We start from the raw sequence: 16,906 nt of genomic DNA on the forward strand, positions 1-16,906 counted from the left end.
CATGGGTTAGAAGTTTTGGAATGGGCTGATTTTTGGTGATGATGATCTACTCACCGTAGAGATCATCATCCTCACCAAAAATCAGCCCATTCCAAAACCTCTAACCCATGTTTTGAAAAATGTTTTGCCAAAAAGTTTGCCCTTGAACGCTACCCATATATATATATAAGGAAATGTTTAACACCATAAGCTTTACCCTACATTTTAACAAACATGTTTTGTCTTACATGAGTTAGAAGTTTTGGAATGGGCTGTGGTGAGGACTCTATGATTAGAAGATCATCCTCACCAAAAATCAGTCCATTCCGAAATTTTTAGCCCCCTGTTTACAAGTTGAAAAATTGTGGACCGTCCATTTTTTGTAAACCATTTTTTATGGGATTAGAAGTTTTGAAATAAGTTGATTTTTGGTGAGGAGGATCTCCTCACCATAGAGATCATCCTCACAAAAAATCAACCCATTCCAAAACTTCTAACCCATGTAGGACAAAACATGTTTGTTAAAATGTAGGATAAAGTTTAGGGTGGGGAACGGGACCCATATATATATATATATATAGGGTAGTGTTCAATGGCAAACTTTTTAGCAAACTTTTTGGCAAAACATTTTTCAAAACATGAGTTAGAAGTTTTGGAATGGGCTGATTTTTAGTAAGGATGATTTCTACGGTGAGGAGATCATCCTCACTAAAAATCAGCCCATTCCAAAACTTCTAACCCATCTTTACAAGTTGAAAACTTGTGGACCGTCCATTTTTTGTAAACTGTTTTTGATGGGGTTAGAAGTTTTGGAATGAGCTGATTTTTGGTGATAATGATCTCCTCACCGTAGAGATCATCCTCACCAAAAATCAGCCCATTCCAAAACCTCTAACCCATGTTTTGAAAAATGTTTTGCCAAAAAGTTTGCCATTGAACGCCCCCCATATATATATATATATATATATATATATATATATAGGGTCCCGTTCAGCACCAAACATTTTGGCCAACCATTTTTATCCTACATGGGTTAGAAGTTTTGGAATGGGCTGATTTTTTATGAGGATGATCTCTACGGTGAGGAGATCATCATCACCAAAAATCAGCCCATTCCAAAACTTCTAGCCCCATGTTTACAAGTTGAAAAATCGTGGACCGTTCATTTTTTGTAAATCTTTTTTGATGGGGTTAGAAGTTTTGGAATTAGCTGATTTTTGGTGAGGATGATGAGATCATCCTCACCAAAAATCAGCCAATTCCAAAACTTCTAACCCATGTTTTGAAATATGTTTTGCCAAAATGTTTGGTGCTCAACATTTCCCATATATATATATATATATATATATTAGAAAAAATAACTTGAAGGACCTTCATGGATGGATTTCTTTCTAAATAAGTCCTTAAGTTTTGGGTAGTAACTTGATTCATAGTCCATTTAGTAAAGTTTTTATTTCTTAGTGGTCCCTCACTATCGTCGAGATCACAACCATTTAGTTATACTCACTAACTTTTGAGTGGTAATTTAATAATTCAGTCTCTAAACTTTTTTTTCTTTGTTAATATCTCCTCACCATCATCCATCTTAATTATTATTATTTTTTTAAATAATCAAAATAGCGTCATACGTTATGACTTAAAATAACCCCAAGGGGGTGGCTCAATGGCAATTTCGAATCTAATAAGCGACAAGAGTCTATAGGTTGTGAGTTCGATACCCAATATGAGCAGTATTCCCTTGAGACCACCCACAAGGGTGCACAGGCGTTGCACGTGCCAACTCTTTTGCTCCCCCTAGTTGGACGTAAGTTCGGACACTCTCGTCATAAAAACAAAGAGACATAAAATACATTTTTTTTTCCTTTATTACATTTTACTTCTACTGTTTTGAGTTTTACTGACTCTTACTTGATTTTTCAATATCTATCTAAGGTGAATGACTCTCTGAAAGACAATTCATTTTGAACGAATTCATAACAAGCTTGTCATTTTGTTGATTTGTAAAGGAACAAACTTGTCGATTTTTAATTTGTAAAGCCATGAACTTGCTACAAGGTAGATTTTCATGAAAAACTTGAAATTCATATATATATATATATATATATATAAATGAAACAAACATTTAGATCAAAAGCTATCTTTTGATCCAAACTCCAACCTTAATCATAGCCCAATTTTATATTTTGGATATTTGGTGAAGATATATCTAGTGACGGGGCTCATAACAACTAAAGCAACCGGCTCGCTACTAGATAGGTATTCAGGGAATACTCGAAATGCATATATAAAAGTAGCAAATGGACACTTAGATCAAAAGTAATGTTATAATTTAACTTCAAACTTGATTAAAGTATACTTTTTATTCAAATGTTTGTTTTGCTATTAATATGTATGCATTTGGGTATTGCATTAAGATTTGTCTATTAACAATAGCATAACAACGAAACCTCTGATCCAACTCCAATCTCAATAAGAGTATATATATATATTATCAAATTATCCATTTTACTATTATTATATATGTATTTTTGGTGATGAATTCATTTTTTTTTGTTGATTTTTAAAGTGTCAATATCGTAATTGTATTATTTTTAGGCAACAGGCTCATCATTGGATAGATATTCACGATTATCCAAAGTGCATCAAAACGAATAGTTGGATCAAATGAGCATGTTATTGTATTATTCAATCGTTGTCATAAAATCGATGGAATATATCAATTAAGTCATATCTAAATCTCAGTGATACAACCAACAATTAGAGTTTGCTTCTCTAGGTTGCGAGTTCCAAACTAAAGACTATTTTTTAAATAAACTGTCACATGTGTTGTGTGGGTCGGTGCATGTGATCATGGATTAGTCTTGTCAGGTATGGCAGGGAAACCTAGATTGGGCCTGTTCTATGGACTGCTTGATGGACTGGGTCCTGATCCTTCTTTACCAATGAGGGATACCATGTCTAAAAAAAAACATCATATCTAGATCTTTGAAATTATGAATATGTCATTCTTCACTCATTATCATAAATCGTTGGAATAGATTACGATCAATGATTCATAAACTAATTTATTCATTATTAACAATTGTTGGGACCCTAAAGTGCTCGAAAAGATCAATTTTATTTAATTTAATTTAGTCAAATAATGGATTAAGATAAGGCTTATCATCAGACAAACCACTAGTGTGATGTGAATTCTTGGCACGAATGATCTTGATAAACACATGTATTATAAAAATAAAATTTACTATTTTCTGACACAAAAAGCTTAGATACTTTTCGACCCACCAACCTGATAGACAGATTTTTGTTCTACAAATCCAAATACAGACCATTCTTTCTATATTAAATTATGTTTCTAATAATTGGTTGTTACATATATTGACATTTAATTATCGTGGTCATTGTTTTAATCAATATTAAACTAGCCGTGCAACTTGGTTTGGTTTAGGATGATTCTTGGCCAAATTGAAACCGAACCAAAATAAGTCGGTTCCATTATATTAGAATTAGAATCGAACCGAATTGCCATTAGAACTGAACCAACTGAACTAAGATCGGTTTGGTTTTGTTCCATTCTAGGTCGCTAATATCCTATAAAATTGCTTGGAAGCAATATATTTTTAATGAAAAATAAATGAAATTTCGTAATTCATATGACAAGTCACTAATTTTTTCATAAAAAAATCATTAACCGATTCTTAAAAAAAATACATTAACATATATATATATATATTATACAGAGGTTCAATTCTCGGTCTGATTCCATACAAGTCTTGAATTGGAAACCAAACCAAATTGATCAGTTTTTATTTTTTTTAACCCAGAATAGAATCGCAACTTGTTCCAAACCTCCCCAAAACTATTGATTTGGTTTGATTCTCAGTTTGAACTGGCCCAAGTTGCACTCCTAAAAAATTTATTTTTAGGAGAGGACGTCAAACATTTTATGTCCAAAAAAATTAAAAACTAATCCAATACTTATTGGATCGGATCAACTCTCGATTTCATGACGTGGTCAATCCAAAACTGATCAGTTAAATAATCAGATTGACTCCAAATGCTAGATCTAGACCCTTAATCATCATATCAAAATTGATGAAGATTTCAGGTCTGATTTTATGATTCGACAGGGTCCTATAACTATCATTAACGTTGAGGACACACTCTCATACCAAGATGTATTGTACTTGTACATCAAATGTTGTTTGTTGAGAAAATCCGTGTGGAAAAATGTTTGTTGATGAATCAATTTTCACAACAAATCATTCATCAACGTTTGACTGAAAATGAACAATTAGATTCAGATTAAAAATTGATCATGATTGGGCGTAGTCGAATTGACAGTCTCATACTCGAAGATCCCTTTCCCGGGTGAATATAAATGATTTTCCTGCCATCACGAACGAATCAAAAATTTTATGACAAAACAATTTCTCACGACATGGCAAAACAAACTTGGACAAATAAGATTTGAGGGTTGCTATTGCCACACCAATTTTTTTGCTAATGCCACACCAACTGGATATAGGAATTTGTGTGGCATTAGTAAAAGTTAGTGTGGCAATAGTAACTCTCTAAAATTTCCTGGAAATTTGATTATTCCATGAATTTTCTCACCAATCATACAAACAGTGATTAATACATGCCTCAGCTTCACTGCTCTTTTTTCTAACATTCTCAAACCCAATTTGGGTACTTAGCAATCTTTTTTATTGGGCCAATTTCTCACTTAAAGCCCAAGATATTGGACCAAACCATGGGCCTTGTGAACAAGGGTTTTGTTTATATTTGAATATGAACTAAAATATGACATCAATAGAATCCATTGATCCATGATTTTTAGCCTTCCATTTTGAAGATCTACATGCAAAAGATCAGTTTGATTGGCAATTTGTGACCATTGGATTCAAGAGCGTTTTTAATTTCATTTTAGTCTTTTTGAGTAGAGTTGTGGGTGGACTCCAAGACCACACCGTGTATCACCAATTGGGCTGATTTTTGGTGTATTAATTCATCCAAAATTGCAAAGTGGCCCACATAGAGGTAAAATTCGGCCCACCTCCATGCCCAGAGATGCAATCGCATAAAATTTTTGCCACCTCAATTAATCTGTCATAAATTAAGTCAAAATAAGTTTAATAATCAAGAGAATATGGAAGTACAAAATAATTTGGAGGGTCAAGATCACTTTGCTATTTGAATTTTACTGTATAAAATCTCTCAAGTATCCATTTGATTGTAAAATTTAGTGAGTTTACTAGCATAAAGTGTGGGAATAACCGATTTAAACTTATTTTTTATTTTCAATCTAACACACACACACACACACAAACACACAAATTGATGTAGGGCAAGTTACTGAAGAATTTATGGAACGTTTGGATCATCAAAAGTTCATCAAAAGTCTGTGCAAATTTCGTGTTTTACTAGGATTAGAAGTTCTTTTCTATAAAAGGACTTGTAATTACAATGCAAAGACGATCTTCAATTTAATAAAATTTCTCTTTAAGAGTTATTTTCTGGTGGATTCTAGATTTTAATAGTCTATTATTGTTTCACGATACGTTTCAAATATATAGGCTTGATGACAGGGCGGAGCTAAGATTTTTTTTGGCAAAGGGGGGAATTATAGTTAATGATAAGGTTGAGGAGATTGAAGATGGCATGTTTTGGGGAGAAAATTCAAGTATTTTTGGTTAGTCTATGAGAGAAGACCCAACTCAAAGGGGTAATGACATCACTTTAAAAATATTGGGTATCTCAAAAATTCACCAAAATGCCTATATGTCTCCTTGACCTCAGCCTTATCTAATAGATTAATGCAAAATGACAAAATTACACTCATCTTCAACCTAAAACCAAAATCCATTGATTTTTGTTCACAAAACAAGTCATCTTCAATGTCTTGGGTAAAAAAAAAAAAAAAATTTACCGTAGTTTTCACCTTTCAGACTAATCACTCTAACTTTCAAAACTAAAGAACAAGATGAGATTTTTGAAGTAAAAGATGATGAGGGGTTCTACAAGGATTAAGGCAATGTTCAAATTGACGGAATTAAGATAAAATTAATAGATTAAAATTAATTTCATAGAGGTTGAAGAGCTTTAAGATGACTAGATTTTGAGGGTATTTAGGTGTTTTTTGTTAGTCTAGAAAAAAAAGGTTAAAGGAGGCATGTCATTAGTTTGATAACATATATTCATCAATTTAATAGAGGAATACGTATGATGGATTTTCCAATCCACTTTGTTAGGATCTACGCGTTATGTTCCAATCAAATTAACAATTAAATTAATGTGATTCACGAAACTAAATCTACATACCGTTGAATCATGAATAATAATACGACAATCAATGAGGTAATCTTCTTGATGCCTCTAACACCAATCTACAACAATCACAAAGGCAAAGTCGTACAGATAGCTCTACCCAAATCCCTATTAGATAGTCAAATTGATGAAAATTCACCACACTACCTATGGGAGGGGGACGACTACCTATTTATAGGATTTCTTTATTCCCTATACTTATGCCCATTATAAAGTGGGGGAATGTATAGATCATTACTGTTGCATTATGGGGAAACCACGACCCACATTCCAAATTGGAAACCATTAGATTGCATGACGGTTTCCATTTTTAACCTTAGTTAATAAGTTAAGCAATTAATTAACCCATTACGAACAACAGTATTTATCGAACCAAAATAAGTTCAAAAGACAATAATGTCGTTAATTTAGAAATTGCATGTTTAAAATAAAATATTAGTAAAAACTTATTAATTTTGAAAATATTCCAATAATCTCCCACTTGGTTCACACATATACTTGCAAGTTTTAGAAAACGACACACATGGGTTGAAATCTTTAAGATTGAGTGACTACTCTTTGCTTTGAAAAGCCATTGCTTAAAATATTTAAGGTTAATTTTAACTTTCACCCAATCCCATAAATGACACTAATTGTGGATCATGAATGTACATGATATTCTCCTAGTGACACGAAGACAATTCCATGGTCTCGAAGTCAGTATTATTAATGGTGTCGGATGTTTAACTTTATGTGATTTTGATAGAGTAATATAAGGATAACACACATACCTTATGTAATCAATTTGTGCATTCCCATATACGTCTTGCTTCATATTTATAGTATGTCATATTGATATATAACGGCAAACTGCCTTGTGAAAAACTATTACCCTCTTATCAGAATGAAGGCTCATAAATGTGTTGCCTATACACATCTAATCCAAGCATACCTCATGAATACTAAACCGTATTCCCAGGCCAGTTTTAAACTTGTAACATATGCACAGATGAATAGATATCTAATATATAACAATAAGAGTACTGTATTAATTTTATTGCTAACGAAAAACTATAAAAATAATCAAAACATCAATTAAGACAATGGGGTGACACCCAATTATACTACATAGTCCAAAGACTCAATTACACCCATGCGACTCATGTGCTACTTAAAAACTTTAGGAAAAAGACCTTTTGTGAGAGGATCTACGACCATCAAACTAGTATCCAGACGAGGGATCTCAATGATTCCTTCTCTAACATTCTCACATACAAGCAAATACTTGATCTCAATGTGCTTGTTGCTTTTCGTCATTCGTTCGTTCTTCACGAACTTATTCACAACTTCATCATCGTAGAAAATGACTATCTTAAACATTCACCGAAGGTAGAATGATTTCCTCATTACCCAAAAGATTGAGGGGAAGGAGGTGGGAGGAAGGTGAAAGGGCCATTCATCAACATATTAAATAATCATGAAAGTATGAGGGTCATGTAAATCACACACAAATTTGAAGGGGCCAACTTCCTTTGATCCTTCATTTGCTCAGTCCCAACTTGATAACTTGACTTTTTTTTTTTTGCATTATTAGCCTTCAATCAAATCATTTACCTTTAAATATGTCTTATTTTCTATAGACGTGATATATTAAAAAGCATCACATTTGATTTACCTCCAAATATAATAATATTAATAATAACAAAATCTTATCCCAAAGGTTTTGGATGAGTTCAATGAATCTTGTTCCTTCATTCTACTATTTCCAAAGACCAAGCCTATCATTATTGGGAGTCAGTTGATCGTAACTTCTTTTAGAAGTTACTAAAATGATAATATTAGTCTAAAGCCATAATAACATCAGTCCATCTTGTAAAGTGAATATTTTTCTCCATTGTCAGGTGTATCAAACTCTAGTTAAGCCATGTGACCCTCTTATATTCATAGCCCCACCCCCACCCCCTACCAATAGATCGATCTTTTGGAATAGTTGGTGGACAAGATTTAGTATGAGAGTCAACTCTTTGTCTACGATTCAAGTCATAGAGGGGGTGATTATGGAAGAAAAAGGGCTTCTCTATAGTATGGGATATGGAAGGGGTTTCGAAAAGGGAGGGGGAGGGGAGGGGGCACCATAGTAAGCCATCGTGAATAGTTTGGGAAGGGGCGACTTATAGAAAAAAACAATATGGGTATAGTAATTAGAAATAAGGCCAAGGGACTGAGGGGGCTCACCATAAAGTGGGCCAATGGGGACATTAGCTTTAAAGCATGGGGGTGTCTTACGAACCTTTTGTTAAGACTTCAACTTTCCACTCCATTAATGTCTAGTTAATTTTTAGAATATTGGTTTGGATCTTAACATTTGGTGTCAAAGCGCTAGATTCGTACGAATCACGGGTTCAATTCTATCCACCCCTAAGGGTGAAGGAGAGTTTTGAGTATATAATTTCTTTCACTTTTGATGTGTCATACCCCAATTAAGCCATGTAACGCTCTTATATTCATGGTTCTCTTCTCCCCCTCTCCAATAGATCAATATGTTGGAGTAGATGGTTGGTTAACACATCTAAAGTAGATACTCATTAAAAAATGATGATGTTAATAACGGATTTTGTTAATGTGTACCTTAAAGACACACATTAAAGTACATTAACTACACCTTGAGAACTGATTTTCGTACCGAAATTGTTCTCAAAAAATTTGTTTGTTTGTTCCCATTGTTCCCAAGGTGTAATTCATGCATTCTAACATGTACCTTAATGGTACATGTTAACAAGAGTTGTTAATAGAGTCATGATAATCTGACTACCCCACGTAACAAACTCAATCAAATATTTGACGTGACAAGTTTAAAATTGTAGATATGCACTCCTCAAGATATACGATTCCCTCGAGATACACTTTTTATGAGGAAATATAATCGTGTATTTTGAGGAGCGTAGATCTACAATTCTCGAATTTGTCACGTTAGGATAATCTATTGAGTTTACCACGTGGGATAGTTAGATTATCACGATTCTTATTAATAAGCTGTTAAATAAACGGTAATTCACCAAAGCGTACATTAAGAAGCAAAAAAATTATTTGTTCATGTAAGAGTTTAGCGCTATAATTTGTTAACAACAAATATCTACACGTCTATCTGGACCATTAATATTCTTCAAGCTACATGTGTCACCAATCTCGAGGATACGATGAACACATACCAAGCCCTCTAATGAGAGAATAATATATAACAATCTGCGCAGCACTCTCAGCTGGACACCTCGTACGTTACCAAACAGGAATTTGGATTCTTCCTTTCGTGTTTCATAACGGATACGAACGCCTTAATAGATAAATCCAATCACTTTCTAACACGTGTCTCTAGTGACGGCGTACTATAACCCACGTGTCAAATTATCATCCACTATTTACGGCGGATGAAACGGATTATCCCTTACTTCAGAAGAGAGTAAGATATGGGTCCCACAGCCAGCCTTAATCACTTTTGTAGTCTTTTCTCTTCTACCGAAATATTCGCGCTCTCATTCTAATAGAATGACACGTATACATTCCAACATCATGCATCTAGTGTGGGCTCCACCGTACACCGACAAATCACTAGGCCGCCCCCAAGTTTTTTAGCTTCACCTCGCGACATCTCCTCGTCTCTCTTTGTAGATTCGAGAAGGAAAATTTTCTTTGTTGTTAATCATACTCACCAAGTTGGAATATGGGTTAAAAAGTGCCTAAGAAAGCTCTGAATAAAAGGGTATATAGGAAAAAATGGTAAATATACAAATTAAAAAAAAAAATTTATAAATATATTAGACATTTAGTCTATATTTTCAATATGTGTTTTTAATAAAGAAGTATATTATTGACTATCGGTACATGGTAACATATTTCCACACATAATTATCCACATGAGCGGAATTAGTACTTTGCTCACGTAAGGGTAATTAAGAGTGAATTTTTTTTTTTTTTTGTAGGAATAATAGTAACATATTTCTTTATTCATTGTTGTTATCTGTCATGATAGTTCATTATTTTTTAATAGATTTGAAAATTCTTATGGGGGCAAGTGCCTCCATTGTAAATTTGCCTCTGGTTATCCACTAGAGTTCACCCGTGCCTACAGCGCAGACTCCCACTTTTAAGGTAAGGTGGTAAAAGAGGAAAAATCTTTGAGATAATAGGGATAAAGGACAAAATATAATAAAGTTAGTTGGGTATTATTGAAAAGGAAAGAGGGAGTGGGGGAGGAGGAGAGTAAAAACAATAAGGTTGAAGAAGAAGAGGAAAGCAGTAAAGTGGAGTCACTATGGTTGGATGTGATGTTTTTTCCACATAAGTAGGTCCCATTGTTGTGTTTTATTGATAGATTCTATAATGAAAACAAGTCTAACCAACACATCAATGTAACTTTTGAGAAAAATAACATACTGGAAAAAAAAAAAAAATGAAAAATCATAACATCAAGATATTATTATAAAATCTCATATTAAACAACATAAACTAAATCACAAACAACCATATGAACATAGAAATTAATCGTAAAGCCTAAAATTCATCTTTTTCTTATTTTGTTTTATTTTTTGAAAAAACTTCTCTTTTTTTATTATTTTAATTGTCAGAGGTACAAAATGCGTAAACGACTTTTTAAAAATAAAATGGATTTTTTTTGTTATTATGTTTTATACCGGTCAGAACTCCATCAAGCCTAATTTGGCTAAGCTCAAGCATGATCTTCTAAAAGACTTAAATTGGGTTTGGATGATTTTTGGATTTTATAAAAACATAAAATCATGTACCTTTCAAATTTTTTTTAAAGTCGTTTGATACTACTTTTCATCAAAATATGGGATCAAGTTCCATCTTAATCGAAAAATGATTAAAGATAAAAGTGGACCTTCTATTTTTTCATATGTTTGATTTTGTTTTTATTGTAAATGATACATTTTATTATATATATACACATATTAGATCGGATCAGGTCACAGTTGGCATTCTTAGGCCTATCACAATTCAGATTTAATTCAATGAAAATCAAGATTAATGCCTTAGAACCATTTTTTGGGCGATCTAGGTTATTGGGATAAATTGACAACCTTACTTTTAGGCAAATCCTAACGCAAGAAATAGGACCATTTGACATCTTATTAACCAACGAAGAATCTTGTTTGGATCAATTATGAGATTTTGCTTTGAAGAAAAGCTAAAGATAACTTAAAAGAAATGTTATGTGTTTGGGAACCAATTCCGAGAAATGGTAAAAAAAAAAAATTTACACAATAAAAATAGTTTCTCGTAATAGTTGAGAACTTGGAGCACCCTTAAGACCATATCAAAGAATGAGCTTCAAACATAAACCGAAAGTTGAAAGTTAGTATACAAATTAATAATTTAGGGGGCAGAACTAAGAAGAACTTTCGAATCTAATCCAAACACGTACTTGCATAGTAGCAAAGTTTGGATGCGGTAATTATTTAGTGGAGGTTTATTTTGGGTTAATTCAGATGAATTAAAAAAAATCTTAAAAAAATCAAAAACATTCCAGAGATCGTGCATAACATATTTTTGGGATTTTTAATCTATCGGCTTCAACCTTTCTAACAGTCCTAATGGTCTTCTTGAGGATTGAATGTTGAAAAAAAAAAAAAAAATTTGAAGATGAAGTGCAAAAATGTTACTACGTTTCACAATTAATTGAGGAATTATTGGTTAATTTGTCAATTTGCTAATATAATTAGCCGACCCTTAATTAAAAAAAATTTACCTAATTTTTGAAAAACTTGAAGAATTTTGGGACTATATATATGTTTATTTAAAGTCCATGAAATAATGTAACTGTAATATTTTAAGTATTGTAGTACTTAGAGTATCCAATGCTTACTTTGGTACACATATATGTTGGGAACGCAAGATTCCTTTCTTCACGGATACAATATATGTCGGCCACATGATTGCTACTACTTTAGCTTTTTCTCACGAAGAGGTCTTCTTTGACCAGTCAATAAGTTTGACTGATCCAATGATAGCTGCAGTGGGCCTTTGAGTTAATGTGGTCCATCACATGGGGTGCACTCAGATTTCTATAGAATTTTAAAATTGGATATTTGAGTGGAATCAATGATTGCTTGTTCATTAATTCTTCTACCTCGAGAAAAACAACCATTGCCAGATTCTAAGCCGTCATAAGCAGACAAATACAACTAAAAAAACGAAAATTTTTTCCTAGCCGTTGGATCTGAATCTTATATTACTTAATTGAGTTGCTTTGAAATTTCATATATGAATCGTTTACTACCACGCATGCAGTACACGTGTGAAATCTCATGTTAGTAAGAGCATGGGATTTGGGAGTGTGGTCGTGTTAGTTAAGTGTTATGCTCACATCATATAGAATGTGTTTTTTAAGTGTACTTTGTGATTAAATTTAGGGTAATGATTTTCTAACACGCCTGTGACACACACATCGTGATGTGGCATATGATAGAATCATAGGTTTTTTGTTTTTGTCAGGATACACAATTGCACATATTTATGAGGATGTACATTTGTGTAGTTAGGAAAAAAAAAATCTATGATTCTAACTCATGTCATGTCGGGGGTGTGTGTCAAGGGTGTGTCATAAAATCACAACTCTTAAATTTAACAATGGTATGTTAAGTCACAGGTCATAAAATAAATGTTGGGTGCATTAAATACACATGGGAAATAAGCATTTAAAGGCATTTTTCGTAAGAAATTTTTTTAAGGCCATTTTCAATAGAAAAATGAATTTTCAAGGTATATTTAATGCACTACACTTTAACATGTGCCCTTATGATGCATGTTAACAAAACCTAGGCAATTTTTAATATGAGTCCGGCTAGCCTAATTAATGTAGTGAGGCTTTAACCCTAATTATCGTTTCTGAGTATGCTGCTTGGGAGAGGGGGACAAAGAATCCTCTGTAACCGATCATTACTTCCTACATGGGATATTTCGAGTATAGCTGATTTTCCCTTCACAATCATGCCTAAAAGTATTAGTCAGGGTGAGAGACTAAAAAATGTTGGCTTAAAGTTTTTTCTATTAATAGGATATACAACTGCTTGAAAAATTGGTTTTATTGATCAAATTGATACTTATCCAGCCTAAGTTGACTCACTAGAATCAAGCCCCCCTAAATCGTTCAAACAATTTTTACAAATAGTTTAATATTTAAAAATTAATTGATTTTCCTTGAATTTATTAATAGAGCAATAACATGTAGATCACGAGTATAAACATCGAACCCTAATCTCAAAAAAATACATATTTTTGTTGGGGTGCATGAGGCACCAATGATTTGCAAGTAATAATTCCCAAGCACTCCAACTTCTTGTTCTTCTTCACCTTAATTGGAGGGAGAGAGAGAGTGCAATGAGTTGTAATTTTTTTTTTTTTTTTTTGCAGTGCAAGGGGGAATTTTTTAAGAGATGGGGGTGTAATCGATTTTACATGATGTGCAAGTAGTTGCTTCCTTTATTGCCACAAATATAAAATCTTATTTTAAATTGATCACGGATAACTATGTTATTTATATTTAGATAAAGAAGGTGCCTACTTAGCTATGTTTGGTAAAGTGAGGGAGTGTTGTTCCCACGACAACCTAAGTTCAAAACTCATTGAACCCATCGGTACTCTGACTATTAACTCTTGTTTGTATAGCAAACAAGCAAATCAAATAAAATAAAAAATAAGAAACCACTAATCTCGAGTGGTTCAGCCAAGTTTTTTGAAAATTAATTCCAAACAAATCATGAAGTAACGTTTAAAATCGCATCAAACAGTCCAATTAGATTTTATAATAATGTTTTATGTGAATATTATCTTTCAATTAAAAAAGTATATATACGAAGGTAAATTAAAAAGAAATATACATAATTTTTATTTTTATTTAGTAAATATAAATCGATCCAACCAAATTCAACCAGAATCAGACAAATTCGATAAATGTTTCGTCCAATCATCTGTTTGGTTTCATGATTGACAGTAACAATTCTCCAACGAGTTATTGACGATTAATTTAATGTCGGGTGGTGGGCTCTACACATCTGGGTTGCATCCACACAAAATGGGGCCACTCTCCCTTCTTGAATACTTGCAGATCAACTCGAATTTTTCATTTCAAGGATCGATCATCTCGTACGGAAAGTAATATCTCTCTCTCTCTCTCTCTCTCTCTCTTTCCTTAGCTTTATTTATTTATAGGACACATTCTCTCCTTCCTTTGCATGACTGTTTCTCCTTCTACCATCTTTCCCAACCTTTGTCTTGCATGGATGGATCCTTCAAATGGACAACACCAGGTGAGAAGAGCTAGCTCTCTCTACAGCACAAAATATATATTTTTTCTTGTTTTATTTGTACTTTAATTTCATCAATTTATATCTTTATGTTCACTTAATATCTAAGACACTAATAAAATTCAGTTTGTTAGTTGATTTGGGGCATCAAATGTTAAAAAAACAACTTGATATTTGATTGTTTTTCCCTCTCACTTGTGTTTTTTATGAGGTGGGTTTTAGTGTTTGTGGGCTTGGTTTATTTTTTTGAGTCACAAATCAACAAAAGTTTCTATAAACCTTGATCTAAAGATGAAAACTGAAAAAGAGGAGAAAAAAGGAAAGAAAATGTTCATCATTTGTAAACAATGTCAAATTTCAAATCTTCTCAACTATAATGAACTATTCCTTTAATTTTCTTTTCTTTTTCTTCTTTTTTCACCCTCTTTTCCCTTTTCAGCTGGTTTTACAAACATAAAATCAAGCTTCCCTTTGATTCTCACTAAGAAAAAAAGAAAAGAAAAAAGAAGAAGAAAATGAGAAAATTTTCAACTGTACAAAGATTAGGGTTCTCAATAGAAGCCATTTGTAAAGTTATCCTCCAGTGCAATCTTGAACATCATCCCAAACCCTTCAATCCCCTCTTGAAAACCCCAATAATTCATGAGTCTTCTGCTCCTCTACCCCACATAGTTTCCCATGTTTTTTTTTTTTTTCCTTTTATTTTACTTATAGTATTTTTATGCGTAATTGAGAAAATAGAGAATGGAACCTTAACATGCTTTAACAAATTCATTCTCCCCCTCACTAAATTCCCAATTACCCATTAAATATTTTTTTCATGAAATTCCACTCTCAAGTCCATTGATTTAACATATTTCCTTTTGTTTCCTTTATGATTTTTCCAGGCCATGAACACCCACTCACTAGAAGATGTGCTAGCTTGCCCAAAATCACAGCAAGAGACGAGACCAAGACCACAACCAGAACAATCTCTAAGGTGTCCAAGATGTGATTCCACAAACACTAAGTTCTGTTACTACAACAACTACAGCCTAACACAGCCAAGGTACTTCTGTAAGGCATGTAGGAGGTATTGGACCAAAGGTGGGTCCCTAAGAAATGTACCAGTGGGTGGAGGGTGTAGAAAGAACAAAAGATCCTCATCATCAAAAAGAACCCAAGACCAACAACATCCCTCCAACAACTCCAACCCATTCCCTCTCTTCTCACCCTTAAATTATGATTCAAATGATCTCAGCCTTTCATTTGGTGGACTCCCCAAACAACCCACTAGGCAATTAGGGTTTCATGATCATGATACCCCCATTTTGGGAAACTTTAATAACACCCATTGTGATATTTTTGGAAACCCTAATAGGACCACTACTAGCACTACTCCTGGTTTTCTTAATTCACTTAGGAGTGGTTTTCTTGATGTCCCAAGTGGTTTTCATAATTTCACTTATGGTTTTGGGAATCAAAACATGGGAGAGGTGGAAAGTAGTGGTGGTGAAGAGGTGGTATTGCCTTATGAGGAAATGAGAGGTGCAGCTACAACAACAGCAACAGCAACAGCAATACCACCAAAGCAAGAGTTTAATAACAATGGCAAAGATGGAGAGAATAGGATGTTTTGGAATTTTCCATGGCAGTATGGTGGAGAAGGCAGTATGGGTGGTGTTGATTCAGGTAGAGAATGCTGGAATGGACTTGGGTCTTCTTGGCATGGACTTGTTAACAGCCCTCTGATTTAGATCTCTTGATGCTTTGATGAAATTAATAGTCCTCTGATTTAGATCTTGATGCTTTGATGTAGTCTCCATATTGAGAGAGAGAGAGAGAGAGAGAGAGAGAGAGAGCACTCAATCTCGAGTCCATGGCTTGAGAGTTGTGTAATAAATGATTTGAGTTCTCTTTCTTACCTCTTTTGTTTGTTTTCTTTCCCTCCTATTATTTGATAAACTAATGAAATTTTTAGATTTGTTTTCTGACCAAGGAATGATTAGAGGTTGATGGATCATATCTTTCTATTCTATTTTAGGAAAGAGTAAGAGAGTGCCACTTGAAGAGTTTTGGAGTCTGATTACCCTCTAAGTAGTACTACATTCGCAGTAAGCAGGCACTTGGATTTGAGTGAGTTTTTCTTTTTTGAAAAACTCTAGCTAACTCCAACTACAGTAGTCAGAAGTCAGGACAGCCATTTCCTTTTATGTTAAAATGAAAAACTTCTTAACACATGGTTTATCCATTAAATGTCCCTTAATTTTTGGATGGCAATTAGTTAACCCAGCTAGCTAAGTTTTCCAACAAAAGAA

At 33.4% G+C, this 16,906-nt stretch overlaps 1 protein-coding gene across 1 annotated transcript; it reads left to right on the forward strand.

Annotated features, from left to right (window-relative positions):
- Nucleotides 1-14,452: 14,452 nt before the first annotated feature.
- LOC147384706 (dof zinc finger protein DOF2.1-like) lies at nucleotides 14,453-16,586 on the forward strand. Its single transcript, XM_086426657.1, has 2 exons — nucleotides 14,453-14,612; nucleotides 15,497-16,586. The coding sequence occupies exons 1-2, from the start codon at nucleotides 14,538-14,540 to the stop codon at nucleotides 16,343-16,345; spliced, it is 924 nt and encodes a 307-aa protein (XP_086282783.1). The 5' UTR covers nucleotides 14,453-14,537; the 3' UTR covers nucleotides 16,346-16,586.
- The last annotated feature ends 320 nt before the right edge of the window (nucleotides 16,587-16,906 follow it).

Source organism: Akebia trifoliata, chromosome 15 (genome assembly GCF_017979445.1).
Source record: "Akebia trifoliata isolate Shusen 1 chromosome 15, ASM1797944v1, whole genome shotgun sequence".
In the NCBI taxonomy this organism is placed as follows: domain Eukaryota; kingdom Viridiplantae; phylum Streptophyta; class Magnoliopsida; order Ranunculales; family Lardizabalaceae; genus Akebia; species Akebia trifoliata.

Coding starts and splice junctions, on each gene's coding strand:
- LOC147384706 (XM_086426657.1), top strand. CDS start 14,538: ATGACTGTTTCTCCTTCTACCATCTTTCCCAACCTTTGTCTTGCATGG. Junction 14,613..15,496: donor CTTCAAATGGACAACACCAG/GTGAGAAGAGCT, acceptor TGATTTTTCCAG/GCCATGAACACCCACTCACT.